Here is a 19,399-nt window from a genome sequence, read left to right on the forward strand (position 1 = left end):
AAGTGACCCTAGTGGCCATCGGTGGTTTTGCAGTTTAAGGCACTTCAGCATTGGATTCACTTTTAAGACCCAGAAGCAATGTTGACTTTTGTATAGTCAAAATTATGATAAAAAGTTAAAAAAAAAAATTATTTAAAAAGTCAAGAACACATGAGATAGAAAAATTAAAAGCTCAAAAATATTTAAATCAAATCAAGGATTATGAGTTGAAAATTTATATAAGGGCCACAAACTGGGGCTGAATGAATTTATTTTTTATTTTACTTCTTTTGGAAAATAAAATAGTTTTCCCTGTTTAGCTTTTCTTTTCTTGGCAGCGACGGGCTTCCATACTATTGTGCTTACAGTGAGAGAAAAAAAAAAAAAAAAATCCTTTAATCGCTCCTGAAGCAGCTCGGAGTACGCATGCGTGAACATTTACCCAGCAGGTAAACTCCACCATGGCGGCGAGAGGCCATGTGCAAGACCCCAACGACAGGAGACTCAGACCCATTTACGGTAAGGTCTCAATGGGAAGTCTCACATTTATGCGTGTTTGAAGGTTTGCGGGAACGCGGCCGCTGCCCCGCGCCGGTGCGTGTGTTTAAACTAGCGGCCGCGGGAGCCGGAGGACAGCGGCGCGGCCCCTCCAGCTCCAGCCGCGGTACTCGGCTGCCCGCAGCGCCCGGTGACAGTGCACCTTCCCCGGCGTGCCACTGAGCCGGGGTAAGGCGAGGTGGCTCCCGTGGGATGAAACCGCGTGTCCCGGCGTTACACCCGCAGGCGACCTCGGTGGTTTCACGGCACTTGACTGCGGACATTTCCGTCGTCCCGGTTCGGCTCCTTCAAAAGAGCTTTTCTCCTTTTTTTTTTTTTTTTTTTTTTTTTTTTTTTTTGCTAACGATCGCTATTTGACAGCTAGCTTAGCGTGCTAACGTGTCCCGGCTAACCGGCCAGCCCAGCGCCGAGGATCACGCTGCAGCCGGACGGGAGAAAAAAAAAAACAAAACGATTATTTATTAGGTTTGTGCGTCTTCGTGTTGACGTGATTCTCCGTTATCAACGCCCGGTCCTGGAGTTACAGCTGTTTTGTAGCGAGCTAAGTTTTGACACGGTTAGCTCGCAGCTAGCATCAGGTCCATAATAGTTAAAGGACAATGCTTTGGAGCTAACTCCGGCGGCATCGCTGCCATGGATCTGTCACAGCTCCCGATCTCTCCCTGGAAAAGAGGTGTGCTGCTAAATAACGGGACTTTTACTGTGTTTGTTATGCAGAACAGCTCCGAGGAATCCCACCGGTTCAGCTGCTGTTTTGAATCTTGATTTACTGCGAGCTGCTGGTAGTGGGAGAAGTACACAGGTCCTTTACTTCAGTGAAAGTACTAGTAATAATAATAATAATAATAATACCACGCTGTAAAATAAACAACAACAACAAAAAAAAAAACGTAAAAGTCCTCCATTCAAAACCTTCTTTTCGCAAAAGTTTGTAAGTAGTCTCTGCAAAATGTACTTTCAAAAGTAAAAGTACACACTGTGCAGTAAAATTGCTGCCTCATTAATGGGCATTTTACTGCCGGAGTTATTTTTGGAGTTATTTTAATCTACAGAAATAAGATCACCGTGTGTTTCTTTCGTTTCTGCTCTGTGAGAACCACGTACCTCCAAAAAGGCAATCAGAATCAGCTTTGATGGCCAGTTGTGTTTACACATTACAAGGAATTTGATTTCATTTATAACTCGCTCTCAATGCACATAAATAAACACGTGTACAGCTAAGAGACATTTACAGCTCAATATAGTGCTTTAAAAATAGTTTATTTCAGGTTTAAAGCTCGTCTCTGATTGGAATAATTTGCCTTTAAATATTCTATCCATATCATCTGTCCACTTGCTAAATGCCATGTTTTCCTATTATAGGATCAGTTGTACACGTCTATGATAACTCAATGTTATTACTGTCATTAATACTCTTCTATAATTTGTGAATGAAAGAAACATTTTGTATGCTCTAACATTGACGGACTCTGTTTGCCTCATTGTTTGATATTTATAATTGTTTTTCTGTTTGTTTTTTTCGTCATATTTGGTATTGTAAATTATAGTGTTGTGGGTTTTATTGTTAAATGTTTTGTCTTTGTTTTGCGTGTGCGTAACAAGTAGGGGAAGTTTCTCAATCCTCAAAATAACATAATTATAACAGACTTGTGATTTAAAATCACTAAATTTTGATTTCATGGGACAGAAAAGTATTAAAAAAATTTAATCTTAAAAGTAAATAAACCTGTCAGACAAATGTAGTGGAATAAAAGCACTATGTTTACCTCAGATTTAGTTGAATACAAGTATAACATTGCATTAAATGGAAATACTCAAAGTACAAGTCCCTTAAATTTGTGCTTAATACTTGTGAAAATGTACTTGGATGTTAGCTTTGCATTGGCCCGAAATAAATAATAATAAACTTTATCAATACTGCACTTTTCAAAACAAAATTACAAAGTGCTCTACATTATATTTCCAGGATTAAAACATTCAGTGAAACCAGGCAGAACTAAGGTAAATAAAATCCACAACAAAAACTATATTCAGGTTAGAAATGTCAGAGGAAAGAGAGAATTGTCAGGTTTTTATAAGGGATATTACTTTTGTCACATTTTTCTGAGCACCACTGTAGTTTTAACCGAGTTAAAATATATTTTGATGACCTTAAATACTTCATCTAGTCTCCATGGTAACCTAAACGTCTCTGTGGGCCGATCATCCATCAAAGCGGATTCGTTCGGCTGCAGATCGTTGAACTCATTAGCCGGATGTGTCCAGAGTTCCTACGACTTCTGAGGGTTTTTAGGTCGAGCTGGTCGATATTTACGAAAGCAAATATCACGATGTGACCGTCGGTGCTTTACACTGCGAGATTTGTGATCAATAACTATCATTAATGTGGGCGTAAAGGCGAATAAACAAACCGCTAAAAAAAGGTCTGTCAGGTTCAGAAAATGACGTCACTTTCCTGTAATGCAGCTTTAATTTACACCAAATTATGATATATTATGAGTCTTGTGTCCTGATATGACAAAATATTGATCGATGGCTCCGCCCCTTCTGCTGAGCAACTTTCTTCTTTCTGTGACGACAGTTTGAACAGAGAGAATAGACGTGACATAATCAGAGCGTACCGTCTGGCATGGTTAAATTTGGCCAACAGCTGTCCTGAAGAGGCTGTGTGTGTGTGTGTGTGTGTGTGTGTGTGTGTGTGTGTGTGTGTGTGTCAGAAAGACATACTTTACCAGAGGTTCAGGGAACATTTACTATCATCCATTAATCAGAAGACAATTTGTGGTTATTGATCAGCAGATTAATTGTTAATAACAGTAACTTTGCTGAAGCTGCAAAAAAAAAAAAAAAAAAAAAAAAATCGTAATTTTTTTTTTTCAATGAAAAGTTGAATTGTTTGCTCTATAATTTGTTAGAAAACAGAAAAATCAACCATCTAAGGCTTAAGTTAGTGTCTGCAAATTGTTTAGTTAGTTTAAACCAATGGTTCCAGTGGTTAATACCAGTGATTCGGACTCTTCAGTCGTTTGATTTTAACGAGTGAAAACGAATCTCGCTCGAGGTGTAAACACATCCTTCGATTGTCGTTATTGTCGTCGTTTATTGGCACATGAAGAGTTTGGGACGCTCTGGTTTAAATTACATCCCGTAATTCCCAGTTTAGAGTCACATACGACAAAAAATAGCAGAGATGCTCCACATGTTTCCCTGAAGTTAAACTTTCTGCTGATTTACCGTAACGTGATCGTGTTTTTTTTTCCATTGTGTTTCTGCAGATTACCTTGATAATGGCAACAATAAAATGGCGATACAGCAGGCGGACAAGCTGCTGAAGAAACACAAGGACCTGCACTGTGCCAAGGTGACTGTCTGTTTCTCACCTGCTGCTCGTCTCCGTGTTTGATTCTATCGGCTGTTCTGTGACGCGGTCAGAGACGCGCTCGTATGGAATCTCGGGGATGATGATCATCCGCTCGTTCGTTACACGATAATTGATGTTGACTTTAATGCATAAACATGCGTCCGGCTTGGTTGAAGCAGCATGTCGGTTTCTCTACGTGGAACAAACCGTTCGAGACACTGGCTCCTCTCCTCCTCTTCTTCCTCTCCTCATCTTCACCTTCTCCTCTCGTCTCCTTCACCTCGTCTCTCCTCTCATTCTCCTCCCTTTGTCTTCCTCTTTTTATATTCCTCCTCTTCCTCCTCCTCCATCTACTTCTTCTTCTTCTTCTTCTTCTTCTTCTCCTCCTCTTCCTCTCCTCAGCCGTAGGAAAACACTGCAGTGAATCCTGCAGGCTCTCTGACCTTCTCTACCTGAATCTATGTCATCAGAAAAAAAAGACATTCAGTTGTTGGTTGCGGTCGTACTTCACAGACAGCAGCGAGAAAACCGAGTTGCCTGCTGTTATCTGAACTCTTCCAGTCAGACCTCCTCAGCGTTTTTTTCGTGTCTCTTCTCGTCCCTCCAGGTGCTGAAGGCGATCGGCCTCCAGAGGACGGGCAAGCAGGATGAAGCGTTCTCGTTCGCCCAGGAAGTGGCCACGCTGGAGCCCACTGACGACAACTCTCTGCAGGCTCTGACCATCCTGTACAGAGAGATGCACCGCCGTGAGTACACCTGCACGCACACACGCACGGAGCAATTGACCGCGGAGACGCTGCGTGCTGAACGTCCGTCCTCTGTGCCCGTTCACAGCGGAGTTGGTGACGAAGCTGTACGAGGCGGCGGTGAAGAAGGTTCCTCTCAGCGAGGAGTACCACTCCCACCTCTTCATGGCGTACGCCCGCGTCGGCGAGTACAAGAAGATGCAGCAGGTGACACAGATGGAAACACGCTGACTAAACAGCTGCTGCTAGTTTATAAGATGATGATGATGATGATGATGACGAAGATCTCCACTCTTTGCAGGCGGGTATGGCCCTGTACAAGATCGTCCCCAAGAATCCCTATTACTTCTGGTCTGTCATGAGTCTGGTGATGCAGGTACGAGTCGGACGCTCAGATTTCGGAAATGTTTTTTTTAAATTTATTATTATTATTATTATTGTTGTTGTTGTTTTTGTTGTTATTATTGTTATTATTTTGAGAAAAATACTTTAATAATAATGTGTTGTTGTTATGATGCTGAAGGCGATCTCCGCTCAGGATGAGAAACTGGCCCAGACCATGTTCCTGCCGCTGGCGGAGCGCATGGTGGAGAAGATGGTGAAGGAGGAGAAGATCGAGGCCGAAGCGGAGGTGAGTGCAGCGTGTTGCCGTGTCGACTAATCTTCAATGTGAATAATATGAGTAACATTAACTTCCTCTGCTCACTTTTAAGGCATTAAGGTGTACGACTGATAATTAGAACCATTAACTCCTTGAAGTGTAGAATTGGGACAGTTTTAGTTCAGATCCGTGTTCGGTAAATGTTTTTTTTTAAGGAAACGACACATTCAGTCAGTCTGACTCACCTCTTGAGCTCCTTAATTAAAGCAGCAGTGTTCTTTTTCACCTTTTGTCCTGTTAATACTCGTACGCTTCCATTTAAAAGCGGTTTCTCGCTGGGATTTAAGTGTGCGACACGCCTCTTTTTCATTTCACACCAGCGAATCTGTGATCTACCTCGTGGCGTTTTGAAGACGGCCATGAATGCACATTTATCCGGATTAATTACTCCTGGGTTGAACTAGCCACACCAGATCAACCGGGCTTGGCAATTGTGAAGCAGGTGAAGCCAGGATGAACTGACTGGGCGAGGTCAAGCCTGGCTTTTCTCTGTTATCCTGAATATCCTAATTCTGCTTTTGTGAAACAGGCCACAGGTCAACCACGTTTCATACACTATGAACTTTTGGGAAAGTCCCCGAGGAGAGTCGGACGATACACAGACTCGCAGAAAGAGACAATAACAGAGTCAGAAAGTCTAAATCCGAACCGACTGTTGAGTAACAGTCAAATAGTTCCCAGCGAGGATCCAGTCGGTTTTCTTTTTGTCCATTTTATTTCCAACAAGTTTTAAATAACAAAAACGACAAACAAACAAAAAAACACACAAAAAATAACCCGAGCAAAACCAAACCAATATCCAAACGGTGCCAAAAAAACCCAACCCAAAACTAAAAAAAGAACCTTAGCAAAACCAAACCAATATCCAAACTGTGCCAAAAAAAAAAAGCAACACAAAAAACACTGAGTAGTGTTTTTGCTTGAAGTGCCCATCAGTCTCCTGTAAAATGGTGTCACATCAGCACTCTTTGCATTCACATAAAAAACCAGATGTTGTTAAACACACGCAACGTTTTAGTCTGAGACTATATGTTAGAAAAATTACTCAAGAGGCTTGGTTCAAAATCAAACACATCGGGCATTTTATTCTTGCAAGAAGGAGCAACTACATGCACCCTCAAAGAGAGGTGTCCAGCAGTGCTCCCCCCAGCAGTTCTCTAGCAAGGCTCTCCCCAGCAGTTCTCCAGCATGGCTTTCCAGCAGTCCTTCTTCAGCAGTCCTTCTTCAGCAGTCCTTCCAGCAGGGCTCGCCCCAGCCGGGCTCTACCCAGCCTGGCTTCCCCAGCAGTCCTTGTCTCCCCAGCAGGGCTTTCCTTAGGGCAGCTTTTATACAGTTGACAGTCACCCCCATTCCCTTTGTATCTGCTTTTGTATGGTAATACAGAGTTGGTTGTAGGTCACAAGATAAGGACACAGGGGAGTCGTCAATTAGATGCGGAAAGAATCACTTGCGAATAAGACAGAAAACAAAGGAAACTTTTCGGACAAGAGACTTTCTGGAGCCACAACGCAAACAAGAGGAAGAGACAAATCCTTTTTTTCCATCACTATAATACAAACTCCACTTCTTTTCTTTCTCATTGTGTCGTGGTATTTACAGATGTTTTTGGATGTTTGTGTGTGTGACTGCAGGTGCAGCTGTATTTCATGATCCTGGAGCGGTTGGGGAAGTGTGTGGAGGCCCTGGAGGTGATCAGGGGGCCACTGGGGGGTACGTGCTGCTCTTCTTAGTTTTATTTAATAAGGACATTTTAACAGCATCTGAAGCAGTGAAGTGACGGTAAGATGCAGCACAGACACCGTAACAATTCATGACATTTAATAGAAAACACAGTGTTAATATTGTCAGAAACCACGCGGTGCCACTTTAAACGCCTTTTGCATCCCTTCGTGTCTCCACAGAGAAGCTGACCAGCGAGCTGCAGAGCAGAGAAACTAAATGCATGAAGCTGTATCAGCGGCTCCAGCGCTGGCCCGAGTGTAACGCCTTGGCCCACAAGCTGCTGCTCAAAAAGTGAGCGTGAACGCTTAAAAGTCCTTTTAGAGGCTGTTATTGTTGTCAATACTCTGATCTTGACGTAACACGTTTTGCTTTGAAATTTAAATGGAAGAAAACGACACGAGTGAGCAGCTTTATTGATGTCATACAGTCTGACAGAAATTCGATCAGACACGAAGAGTGAGAATATAAATATGTCGGAACAAACGTGCGCGTTTGTGTTTGTAGTCCGGATGATTGGCAGTTCTACCCCTCCTACTTCGACTCTCTCTTCCACCTGATGGATCAGTCGTGGAGCCCGCCGGAAGAAGGAGAACAGTGAGTGCACAAGTGTGTGTGTGTGTGTGTGTGTGTGTGTGTGTGTGTGTGTGTGTGTTCAGACTGGTGAATGATGAAAAGTCCCTTCAGTTTGTTTCGTTCTTAAGGTTTAAAGCCTTATTAATATTCATACAGTTGTCGTAAACGGAGAAATTAGCTTCACGGACCGAAACTCTCTTTGTATCAGGCTGTAAACATGTTTATTTCTGCTGTAAACGTGTTTATTTCTGCTGTAAACGTGTTTATTTCTGCTGTGAAGTGGACGTAGCTTCCGGTTGTGACAAATGAGGCTAATATGAAAAAGCCTCAAACTGCAATAGAGGTCGGCTCCAAAAAGCCTCCGGCTCCATAAACTCCCAGTCAACTTCTCTCATCAAATACAAAGTCAATAAAATGCCTCCACCAGTTATCTCTGTGTTTTTAGCTAAAGTCACTCCTTCTTATTTGTTTTCTGGCGGTCCATCTGAAAATAATCTGTCATGAATTCGAAAAGTTGTTAAAGTTACACTATTTGGTCGGCCAAATGCCTCAACTTTCCGTATCTGTTTTAAATTAAAAGCCTTCATTTCAAATTAAAAGCCCGGTCCAGCCGTATGCTGGGTTTTTCATTTCAGTTAGATTTTATGGCACCAAATCGCAACACAAGTCACGTGACGGCACGTAACACAGTTGATTCCTTCAAACAGAACATTACAATACCTTATTATTTTATATTTTATTTTTGTGGTTTATTGACTTTAAAAAAACATTAATGAATATTAGGGGAAATGCAATCATTTATAATTAAAGCCACATGTTTTTAAGCCCTCAGATAGTTTTTATTCCATATTTCTAGCCTCTTACAGACGCTGAGAAATGAAGGTAAAACCAGGTCGTTTTCAAACCGTGCCTCAGGTCGGTTTTCGTGGTCGCTTCGGATCATAGCGGGTCTAAAAACTCGTCTTTCAACCGGACAGATTTTATAGACCGCTTGAGCCTGCGGATGTTCTCTTGAGTTCATCTCTCCAAACTCCAAACCAGAGCAGAGGTTTTTCCCGCGAACAGATAAACGTTGACGCGTGTTTCTCCGTCTGCGCGCAGCTGCTCGGAGGGCTCGGTTCATCACACCGTGGGCGAGGTGATGAGGTTCGTGGAGGACCGAATCAAAGGGGAGGACGGCAAAGAGTCCCGCTCGCTCCGAGGACCTTACTTAGCTCGGCTGGAATTAATCCATCGACTGAGGGAGCGAGGATGTCCGGAAGAGAGCCTGCTGGGTAAAAAAAAAAAACACACACACACACACACACACACACGGCCACAGCCTCTTCAGGACAGCTGTTGGGCCAAATTTAACCGTGCCAGACGGTACGCTGTGATTATGTCACCTCTATTCTCTCTGTTCAAATTGTCGTCACAGAAAGAAGAAAGTTGCTCAGCAGAAGGGGCGGAGCCATCAATATTTTCTCATATCAGGACATAAGACTCATAATATATCATAATTTGGTGTAAATTAAAGTCTTTCTTCCGGTTTTAAAGCTGCATTACAATACACACACACGCGCGCGCTCACACAAAACGCCGTACGTTCACCAGCCTCCTTCCTGCGCGCGACCGTCTGTTTGTCTCCGAGCAGGCGAGCCGTCGGAGCTAATGGTGCAGTTCTTCGGGAGGTTTGGAGACAAGCCGTGCTGCATCACCGACCTGAAGATCTACCTGCATCTGTTGCCGGCCGAGCACCACGTCCAGGTGAGTCGGAGCGGGGCAACCCCGAAAAAATGCCCGCGCGCTGCGAGGCGGAGGGAGCCGCTCGCCCCGGGAAGCTCACGTCTTCTTTAACTCCGCAGTTCATCAATCGTCTGAGCGAGGCGGCGCCGCTGGGGGAGCGGGGAGACGAGGGCTTCGCCTTCCCGGAGGACACCAGGGCGCTGCAGAGGCACCTGTGCGTGTGTCAGCTGAGCCGAGCGCTCGGCCTGCACCACTCCCTCGACGTGGACGGGAAACTGCGGCTCATCGCCGAGCTCAAGGCGCACTATCGTCACGGGCTGAAGTTCGGTAAGGACGCGCATTCATTCCTTCTTCCTCCGGGCGCGAATGTTTGTTTGGCGCGATCGAGGCGGTTTTAAGCGGCGGAGCATGAAGCGGTTCATGAACACGTTCGGTCCGACGGCGCCGCGGTGAAATCGCGCCTCTTTCACCAACAGCTTCTGAAGACGCATCTTCAATTTCTTCTGAAGACACCTCTTCAATTTCTTCTGAAGACGCCTCTTCAATTTCTTCTGAAGACACCTCTTCAATTTCTTCTGAAGACGCCTCTTCAATTTCTTCTGAAGATACATCTTCAGAAGAAATTGAAGAGGCATCTTCAGAAGAAAACTCGACGTCAGATTCTCAAACTGCAGATTTGTTCACTGTATTTTTACAATAACGATATTCTTCACGATACGACAAAATACACTAAATATTTGGTTATTAATTTTTAGAACATACAATTTCAACAAAATACGTGTTTTATATGTCTAAATACAGCAACACCGGCTTTCAAATAATCAGAAAAACTAAAAAATAGTCTCCGTGTTTTTTGTTTGTAAACAACAACAACAGTGTGATTCTGTCGGTTAGATTCTGCTCTTACGCAGTTTTTACAAAGATTTTGGCATTCACCAACGTTTTCTTATTCTTATAGTTTTTCTTATTTGGTTCTCGGGTGAGTTGGTTTTCAGAAGAAATCTCTTAAGAACAGTTGGTGAACGAGGTCCCGCGTTTTTATGCAGAAACTGAAAGTCGATCTTTTAAAACAAAAAGTTCTTCCACAACTCTTTTGGTTTGTTCGAACAAGTTAGTATTTCTTGAAAAGTCGAGTGGAGAAGAGTTATAAGAAGATATTGTATTATGACTCGTATAAAGAGGTTCCCTGACGCTACCCTGCTGTATTTGTTCTGACGTGTTTTCCTGTGTTGAACAGGGAAGAACGCTCTGAAGACGGAGCTGCAGTTCTCTGATATGTACTGTCTGATGGCAGCTCATGTTTACGTCGACCTCTGGACCGACACCAGTGAGTTTCTCTCCTCTGTTTCCTGAAGGTTTTTTTTTCCTAGGAAGCAGCAGCTTCAACATAAATAGGAGTTATAAAAGTCTATTACAGACATCGAAAGTCCCGGGATTGAACTAAATCCTGGAATATCACGGAGTTAATAAAAAAACAAATGTTGTTTCTGTTCATCAAACTGTAATATTCTCCCTGCATTCATTTTTCTATCTGGCGTTAATGAACTGGTTTTCTCAGCAGTTTTATCTCCTTCCCGCTCGTCAACAATCCCTTCAGTCAACATGGGATTTTTTTTTTTCCTGAAACTGCTAACGAAGGCAAACATGCAGGAAAATCAACGTTTCAAGAGCTTCGGCTCAAAAAACGACGATGCGGGCGGAAAAAAAAGAAGAAAAAAAGCCAGCTGTTAAAGTTTGTAAAACTACGATTGATGCATTAAAATGTGGGAGAAGGGAGCCCTTCGTTACCATGCCAACAGTAAGAAGCATGCTGCACCCCCCTTCTCTGATGCATCCCAGTGGGGGGGGGGGGGAGAAGCTTTAAGACGGTTAAAAAAATAAATAAAATTTAAAAAAAAACTCTGTGAACGAGTAAATAAAGCTGAAAAAACTGCTGGAATCAAATAACGTGGCTGGATTTTGTCTGATCAACACAAAGGTGGCTGTTTTTACTTGATTATAGGTCGTTAAATTGAACTTTTTATCAGTGACAATCGGAGCATTTGACTCGCAGATCTGACCCTCCTCCCTCTCGGCCGATGTCGCCTCTTTGTGTTTCGCAGGAGATGAGAACATGGCCTGGCAGTGTCTGGGTCTCCTGCAGGAGGGTCTGTCGCACAGTTCCTCCAACGCCCAGTTCAAGCTGCTGCTGCTGCTCCTCTACTGCCGCCTGGGAGCCTTCGAGCCCGTCGTGGACCTTTACTCCAGCCTGGACGCCAAGCACGTGCAGCACGACACCATCGGGTCGGTACCTAAACACGGACATACGTTTACGGGGGAAGGTGGGACGACCGGAGTCGATGAATAGTCGAATGCTTCCAGAGTAGGGATCGAGACATGCACGCACACACACGCGCACACACGCACACACACGCACACATGGTCAGTGTCCAGCGTCCACAGGAATTAACGACGACTCGCGACTCTTCTGGTTAATTTCTGGCTTCGGCTCGTTTCAATCACGTTTGTGTGAAGTATTTTCGGCCGAGTTACTCGAGAACTTTTCTCTGACCGGACGAGTCGTAAGTTACACCCTTTGACTTTACTGCTTTCTGCTTCTGCCGGTTTGTTTTCCTTTTTTTTTTTCCATCAGCTTGCTCCTTCCTCACTCAGTGAGAATGTTGTGAAATGTGGACTGTCTGCATAAATCATACCCCCCCCCCCCCCCCACACACACACACACATGCACACATTATTTGCTGAACACAACACAAAGTAAAGTACATAATAATTTGTATTTTATGTTTTATATGACCACTCTGAGATTTTTTTTTTCTCAACAATAACAATAATACAGCAACTTTCAGAAAAACAAAAACAACATAGCTAAATTGATTAATTATTAGAAAACTATTTTTTTTCATCAACCCATATCAATTTCCACCTTAAATGAACGACTGGACTCGGACTAGTTCCCGTCCACTTCGGGAATAAGCCCCGCCCCCTCCAAGTACACCTACAGATAATTTTGTTGGTTTCACAGATACAGATAATGGTAGACTCGCTTGTTCCTGGTTCCAAGTAATTCACATTTTAGTCATCATTTCCTTCTCAGAGATGTTTGATTTATACGACCCCTGACCTCCTTCATTATTTATTCTCTGTAATTTTCCAGGTTTCTGTTGACGCGCTACGCCGAGTCGTTGGGTCAGTTCGCTGCAGCCTCCCAGTCCTGTAACTTCTCCCTCAGGTTTTTCCACTCCAACCAGAAAGATGTGAGTCCGTCTGACACTTTTCTTTCTTTTTTCGTAACTCCAGCACCTCTTCCTCTTCTGTTCCCTCACCATCATTCGCGTCTCTTTATTTCCCCCTCCAGACCTCAGAGTACATCATCCAGGCGTATAAGTACGGAGCGTTCGAGAAGATCCCGGAGTTCATCGCTCTGCGGAACCGCTTGAACCAGTCGCTGCACTTCGCTCAGGTCCGCACGGAGAGGATGCTGCTGGACCTGTTCCTGGAGGCGGACATGTAAGAAGACACTGAAGACACTGAATACGGACACTGAGGGCTTGATTTTGATGTATTTTTGTTTTTCTTGTCTTGCAGTGTGTTGAGTCTGGAGGAGAGTGTGAAGGCCATGTCTCTGTCTGCGGAGGAGGACGACATCCCCTGGGACAGCATGAGGGACAACAGAGACCTGACAGTTTTCACCAGCTGGGATCCTAAAGACAGGTACACAGTTATTATCTTTTTTTTTATTATTATTTTTTTTAACTCCTGAAGTCCCCCACATGAACCGGTGAGCTGCTTCTCCTTTCTCCTGCAGGCAGCTGACTGACGAGCACCGGAGTCAGTCTCTGGAGGAGGAGGAGGTGTGGCTGAGGATGCGCTCGCTAATTCTCCGCCTCCTCGCCTCGCTGGCGGCGCTCGGACACACGCAGCAGAACTCTGAGGTTTCCAACGAGAACGGAGTCGGAGACAAGACGTCGGTCCTGAACGACCTGCTGACTCGGCTCAACCAGACGCTGCAGACGGCAGCTAAGGTCGCAGAGAGACGCACACAGGTACGGCTCTCACAAACCCTGACACACACACACACATGCACACCGGAAGTAAAAAATTAAAATTAAAAAAAAAAGTGTAGTGAAAGTCTTTAAATATTAAAAAAAGAAGCAAACCAGACTTTAAATACATAAATAATCTCAGGAAAAAGCAGAAAAGACAACAAAAAAAAGGTCAGTGTATGAAAATGGTTGTTTATTTGTATTCACATTTTAACAACAAGGCAACTCGAGGTGTTTTACAGAAAACCATTAAAAGCATCACAATATCAAGAGAAAGAAAAACAATTTAAAAGATTCAAATCAAAGAAACCAAGACGAGGTAAAATAGGCTAAAAGTTACAGTGCAGTGAAATAAATTGAGATCCTTTAAGTGGTTCATTGAAAAGACATCGTATCGTGTTGGGAAAAAACATTCAACGAACGGAGGCGCTCGCCTGCTTCTTTTCCTCCTCGACTGCCTGTTAGACGCTGCGTTGGGCGACACACACACACACACACACAGGCAGCAGGGAAAACTAAACAGATATCATCCAGCAGAATAAAATCAAATAAACGTCTTACAAAAGAACGTGGGGTTCTCCTCGAGGACGGGAGGAAACTCTTCAAACATCTTCGAGAATCTCTCTGAGATCTTATTATTTGTCCCGTTTATAACTTCAATGACCAACATAAAAACGGGACTGTATAAACGTCAATCATAAAATGCGCTATAGGAATAATTTTTCACATCTCTGCTAGAATATTTCAGACAGAACTTCTCTCCTGCATCACCAGAAGTTAGACCAGAGAATGACGGACTCAACTTTTTGTGAAGTCTGAAAACTTAAAAACCCCATCGACGAGTTTGTGAGGAGAAAACAACCTGATCATCTTTAATGTCAGGAATATTGTTCCAAGTTTTCCCACGGGGAGATTTCTCCTGAACTTAAGTTATATATTTGGACTGCTCAGTAATAATAGGTGTCATTGAGTCTCTCTAACCCTGAATCTTCCCAGCAAGACTCCAATGGGGCAAAATGTAATTCGAGGTTTCAGTAGATTTGCGTTGATTTAGCCTCCTAAAACGACTTGAAGTGTTGGTTTTAAGTAGAATCGTCATTTCCACAGTTCATTTGTATGTTAATAGTGACGGTAGTGACCATATTTGGGCGAGCTGGGGGAGGAGCGAGCGGTGGATCTGATTGGAAACCTAACGATACTATGTCCCGCCCACTGATAGCTGTAGCCTGACTGCACCACAGGCCTGTCAATCAAACAGACACGCCCCCAAAAACACATCTATTTGAATCTTATTTTCTAATTAATAATGGATTATTTTCAGGTGGACCTCCAGAAAACGAATTATATGGAATGACAACACCCAGATAACTGGTGGAAAAAATGTACTGACTTTGTATTTGATGAGATTAGTTGAATGGGAGTTTATGGAGCCCGAGGCTTTTTGGAGGCAACCTCTAGTGGCACTCGGTGATTTTTTTTTTTTCCCCAGAGCCGGAAGCTTCAAACACTTATATACACAGTCTGTGGTTAAAACTTCTTCCTGTTGTTGTTGTTCCAGTATCCATTCCTGGGCCCCCCCCTCCACCCGCCTGGCCCCGGCTCTGTCCAGTGGCAGCTGTCAGTGTCAGGCGGCGGCACTGCAGCTGTCGGTCCTCCTGCAGGAGCTCGAGACAGCCGGACTCGGTGAGGAGAGACGAAGAGTTCTCCGCCTTTTCATGTTTTTACCTGCCGCTGTAATTACTCACCTCTTCCTCTTTTTACCTCCCAGATGAGTCGTCAGAGCTTCAAACTCAGATCTGTAATGCTTTCAAATCTTTAGTAGTTCAGCTTCAAGGTGAGCAAACGGCTTTATTTAATTATTTAAGTAAGCTTTAGTCTCTTGCGCTTCATGTTTTTGTTTTGCTTTTTCTTCTGTCCACAGAAATCCTGAATAAGTGCAAAGGGGATTTGTTGGAAACGAAAGGGAGCAAATTAAAAACTCGGCCCTCCTTATTAGAAAACCTAATCTTCTTTGTCGAGGTGAAACATCTCTGCTTCCAATCACAGTCTTTCACTTTGTGTTTCACCGGCTGATGCTTCACGTTGTCGCATGTTGTTCTGCACAGACGGTCTGCATAGTGTTGTGGATGGCTAGTTACTGTGCCAAGATCCTGCGGCCGCTCAAGACGAGTCTACAGAAGAAAAAGAAGAAGAAAAAGGATGCAAACACAGCTCTGGTACAATTTTTAATCCTCTTTATAGATCAATAACTTCAGAGTCTGTTCCTGTTGAACGCAGCACAGTGATGCACACGGAGCAGCAGGAAGCAACGACCCTCACGAGGAAGTATTCCAGCTGTCGTCTCTTGATCAACATCAGCACCTGAGTTCCACACGTTAACGTGACCGCTGGTACGTGAACGTTTGTTATTTCACCAAGGACCTGAAACTGGAGCAGAGAAACATCAGATTTTGGGTAAAAAATATTTTTCGCAACAGAAAATCTTCACCATGCCAACTTACAGCTGAGTCTTCCTGAGCCCATGTCTGTTTTTAAAACATCGTCACCTGAGCGTGCAAAGATTACAGACATCTAAAATTAGTTTTCAAACCTGTCCCTTACATCCAAGTTTTGGGGAACAGAAAATCCTCAACATGCGGGACACCTATCGGTTTTCAACACACTACGAGCGGGCCTGTTGTCATGTTGGAGAACCCTGTTGCCATGGCGCCACAGTTCAGGGAGTTTTATTTCTCTGGGTTTCAAAAGACGCAGTAACGGACAGGTAACTGAAACAAACTGATGAAGAGGGAAGAAGAAGAGCACACAGACTAAATACAGCAGGCAGGGAAGGACAACGAGGGACAGGTGAAACTAATCAGGGGGCGGGGCCAACAAACATACAAAGGACAGGAAGTGAAACAAAGACACAAAACCCAGACCGACCTGAGGACTACAAAGTAGAAAAGAAGTCCACCTGGTGTCCTGACCTGACGCGCCTTCTTCAGTCTTAGACCGTGAAGCTCCGCCTCCTCTTGAAACGTGAATGAAATCACAAATGTTCACGTACCAGCGGTCACGTTAACGTGTGGAACTCAGGTGCTGATGTTGATCAAGAGACGACACTCGGAACACTTCCTCGTGAAGGTTAAAACGTCCTCCTGCTCCGTGTGCATGCAACAGGAGTGGTTTGATCTTCAGACTTTTTGACCCAACCTCTTACCTTTTGTCATACACGTACTCTGTGAAACGCGTAAATAGTGTTCTGTGCTCCACTCTTTTAATGAAAACTCTCCTGTGATTATTGGCCTCTTGAAGCCGGTGGTGGTGTGTGGCTTCCAGGAGCTGACGGGGAGCTTGCAGGACCTTCTTACCCAGGCCTCGGAGTACATAAGGGGGCAGGAGACCGGCGTGACGGCCCTCAGACTGGCCGGTTTAAGCTTGGAAGGATCCTCGCAGGTTAGTGAGCACATGTAAAGATTTAATTGGCTCTAATGAGGACACGGAAAGGAAGAAGCAGCACCACCTCAGTTTGATTTGACATGAAGATCATGTACCGTGTGTGACGTTTCCCCTTCTTCTTCTTCTTCACGTGTTTCAGGAGGAGGAGGCGTTTACGAAGGCTGCTATGGACAAGGTGCAGAGCAGCTACCTGCGCTCACTACAGGAGGTGGGAGACCTGCTGAAGAAGAGAGCAGAAACTATAAAGAACCTCAAGATCTGAACGCCATCACACACTCATCACACACACACACCCCTGGTTAAGATGACTATAACCCCCCACCCTCTCCACCTGCTCACCTCCGACCTCTGACCTCTGACCTGCTCCCCTGCGCTCTCCTCTTCCTCACTCGGCGTCTGTGAGCTCTCGGTTTGGATTTTTTTTTTCTCCTCCCCCCCATTTCACTTCAACACACACCTCTGGAACATTTCTTATAGCACATAAAGCTTGTGAGAATTTATACAGCAGTTATAAGTGAAAACGAGGAAAACCAACAAAAATAAATATATATCTAGATCAAATTAGGACAAATAAATACGCAGTTTTAGAAGAACTAATCTAATAAATTATTGTACATAGTAAAAGAGCAGCTACCACAGCTCCATCATGAGAATATAAGACACAGTTTAAACCACTATCCTGTCCGCCGCTCCGTTACGGTTTTTTTCCCCTCACGTTGTTTGTGTTTTTTCTTTTTCTGGTGACTCGGAGAACAATGGAAGTAACACAGAGAGAGACACGCTGTGAGGAGGGAAGTTCATCGTGCTGCTGCTCTCAAACAGGCAAAACTAATTTTGCTTTGAGCTGCTGCACTGTGTGGAAATATCGGACAGCCGGCTCCCAGCAGAAAGCCTTTGGACTGACTGACTGACACTTCGCGGTCAGCTATTTCAATTTTTGTTTTGTGTTTTTTTTTTTTTTTGTGTGTGTGTCGCTTTGTTTCTGAACCACCTCTGTAGTTGCAGTATTATAAAAAAAAAAGAGCAAATGTTGGGATGAGTTAACCAAGCAGGACGTTTTTTTTGTTTGTTTTTTTTTTAATTTTAAGATGAATTGTCTGCTGCTTTTGTTTTTTTGTTTTTTTTAAATACTGGTAGAAATGGTGCTTGTAAACTCGCCTGATTTTTTTTTTTTTTTTTTTGAGGGGCGGGGGGAATCTGGCACAAAGAAGTCGGGCGTCGGGATCCTTAAAGGCTGGACTGATTCTAATTATTTAACATGAATGTTCACCAAAAACAAATGTTTTCTACTGACGTTGCAGGTGTGGAAGGTCCTTCTAGATGGGTATGCAATCACAGCAAAAATTATGATGCACAAATTCTGACCCAGATCATATTGTAAACAGGGTTGTTTTTCAGCTTAACATGCAGCTTTGTAGTCGTTCTCCTCCGTCTCGGACCCCGACAGGTGCGTTTCAAATATTGGACCTAATTGTAAATATAAAAAAGTCGAGGCAGCCCTTTTGAAAGTGCAGTGTGCGAGAACTTTAGTGTGTTTTTAAAAGCAGCCGCAGTAGGTTTTTCAGATTTTTTTTTTTTTTTTTTTTTTTGTCCCATGTTCATGGTTTTGTCATTTCCTGCTTTAGTCTCCTCCTCCTCCTCTTCCTCCCAACAAACAAACAACAAAAATAACTAACCAAAACGATGCCATCCACTGCAGCATCCTTTCAGTAGAGCATATCCAGAGACGTCACCCGGAGAACAGAAGTAGTTTATCGGCGAGGACGGACGACTGCTGGCGCTGCAGGTGGTGAGCGGTCGCCCTTTTGCTTTTATTGTTTTAAGAATTTGGCAGAGTAACGTGAACGAGTGGTGAACTCCTCCCCTTCCTGTTAGTCGTGTATATGCATATAGCCGCATACACATTTGCTAATAAATGCCTTTTTATTTTATTTTTCTTTTTAAAAGTTGAGCCCATCTGTCTGTTTGAATGGATCTGGAGAGAAGATGTTTGTGATCTGACCACATGCGTCGTCGTATTCGTTGAGGTTCAGAATAATGGTTGACAATCTGGAGTGTCATCTCACCACAATCTTTTGTTAGAAAATGGAAAACAGAAACACTGGAATGTCAAAGCTTTTTTTAAATAAAAAAAAAAAAAGGTAAATGTGAGAATTGTGCTGTGAAATGTTCTCATCTAAGTTGTTTAAGCATCAGAAGTGCCTGCAAATTAACATTTTATTGATTTCTACACAGAAAAATGTGTGTAATGTAAATATAGAGTCTCTGAATAAAGCAATAATGTTATAGGCCAAACAATTATAATGGATACAAAGAAAAAACGATTTAAATGTTAAATGTAAGATGTAAAATGTTCTTCTCTACATAGGGGTGCAGTTCATAGATGTACCCCGTGTGTGTGTGTGTGTGGCAGCAACACGGCTGCAGTTAATTATCGCTGGTCCTAAGAAGAGCAACACGAAGGCTAATTTGACAGGATTCGATTAATATCAGTATCATGTATTCATTTGGTATGGTTTCCTTTTTATTTGTATAGTTTTACCGATTGTAGTTGTTGTTTTTGACTTTTGTTTTTATCGTTTTGACTGTG

The 19,399-nt window shown here is 43.5% G+C and overlaps 1 protein-coding gene across 1 annotated transcript; it reads left to right on the top strand.

The window, feature by feature from the left end:
- Nucleotides 1-310: 310 nt before the first annotated feature.
- Nucleotides 311-19,100, top strand: naa25 (N-alpha-acetyltransferase 25, NatB auxiliary subunit). Its single transcript, XM_069165898.1, is given in 25 exon segments — nucleotides 311-498; nucleotides 3,813-3,898; nucleotides 4,506-4,644; nucleotides 4,733-4,851; nucleotides 4,946-5,020; nucleotides 5,168-5,275; nucleotides 6,937-7,015; nucleotides 7,207-7,318; nucleotides 7,532-7,621; nucleotides 8,702-8,874; nucleotides 9,234-9,346; nucleotides 9,445-9,652; nucleotides 10,563-10,652; nucleotides 11,428-11,608; nucleotides 12,480-12,579; nucleotides 12,681-12,832; nucleotides 12,911-13,036; nucleotides 13,131-13,368; nucleotides 14,927-14,941; nucleotides 14,943-15,051; nucleotides 15,137-15,202; nucleotides 15,290-15,387; nucleotides 15,474-15,584; nucleotides 16,666-16,806; nucleotides 16,949-19,100. Coding segments are annotated over 25 exon segments (2,910 nt in total). The 5' UTR covers nucleotides 311-440; the 3' UTR covers nucleotides 17,072-19,100.
- Nucleotides 19,101-19,399: the final 299 nt, after the last annotated feature.

Source organism: Embiotoca jacksoni, unplaced genomic scaffold (assembly GCF_022577435.1).
Source record: "Embiotoca jacksoni isolate LCO1_2020_lvr unplaced genomic scaffold, fEmbJac1.0.p SCAF_10, whole genome shotgun sequence".
In the NCBI taxonomy this organism is placed as follows: Eukaryota; Metazoa; Chordata; class Actinopteri; family Embiotocidae; genus Embiotoca; species Embiotoca jacksoni.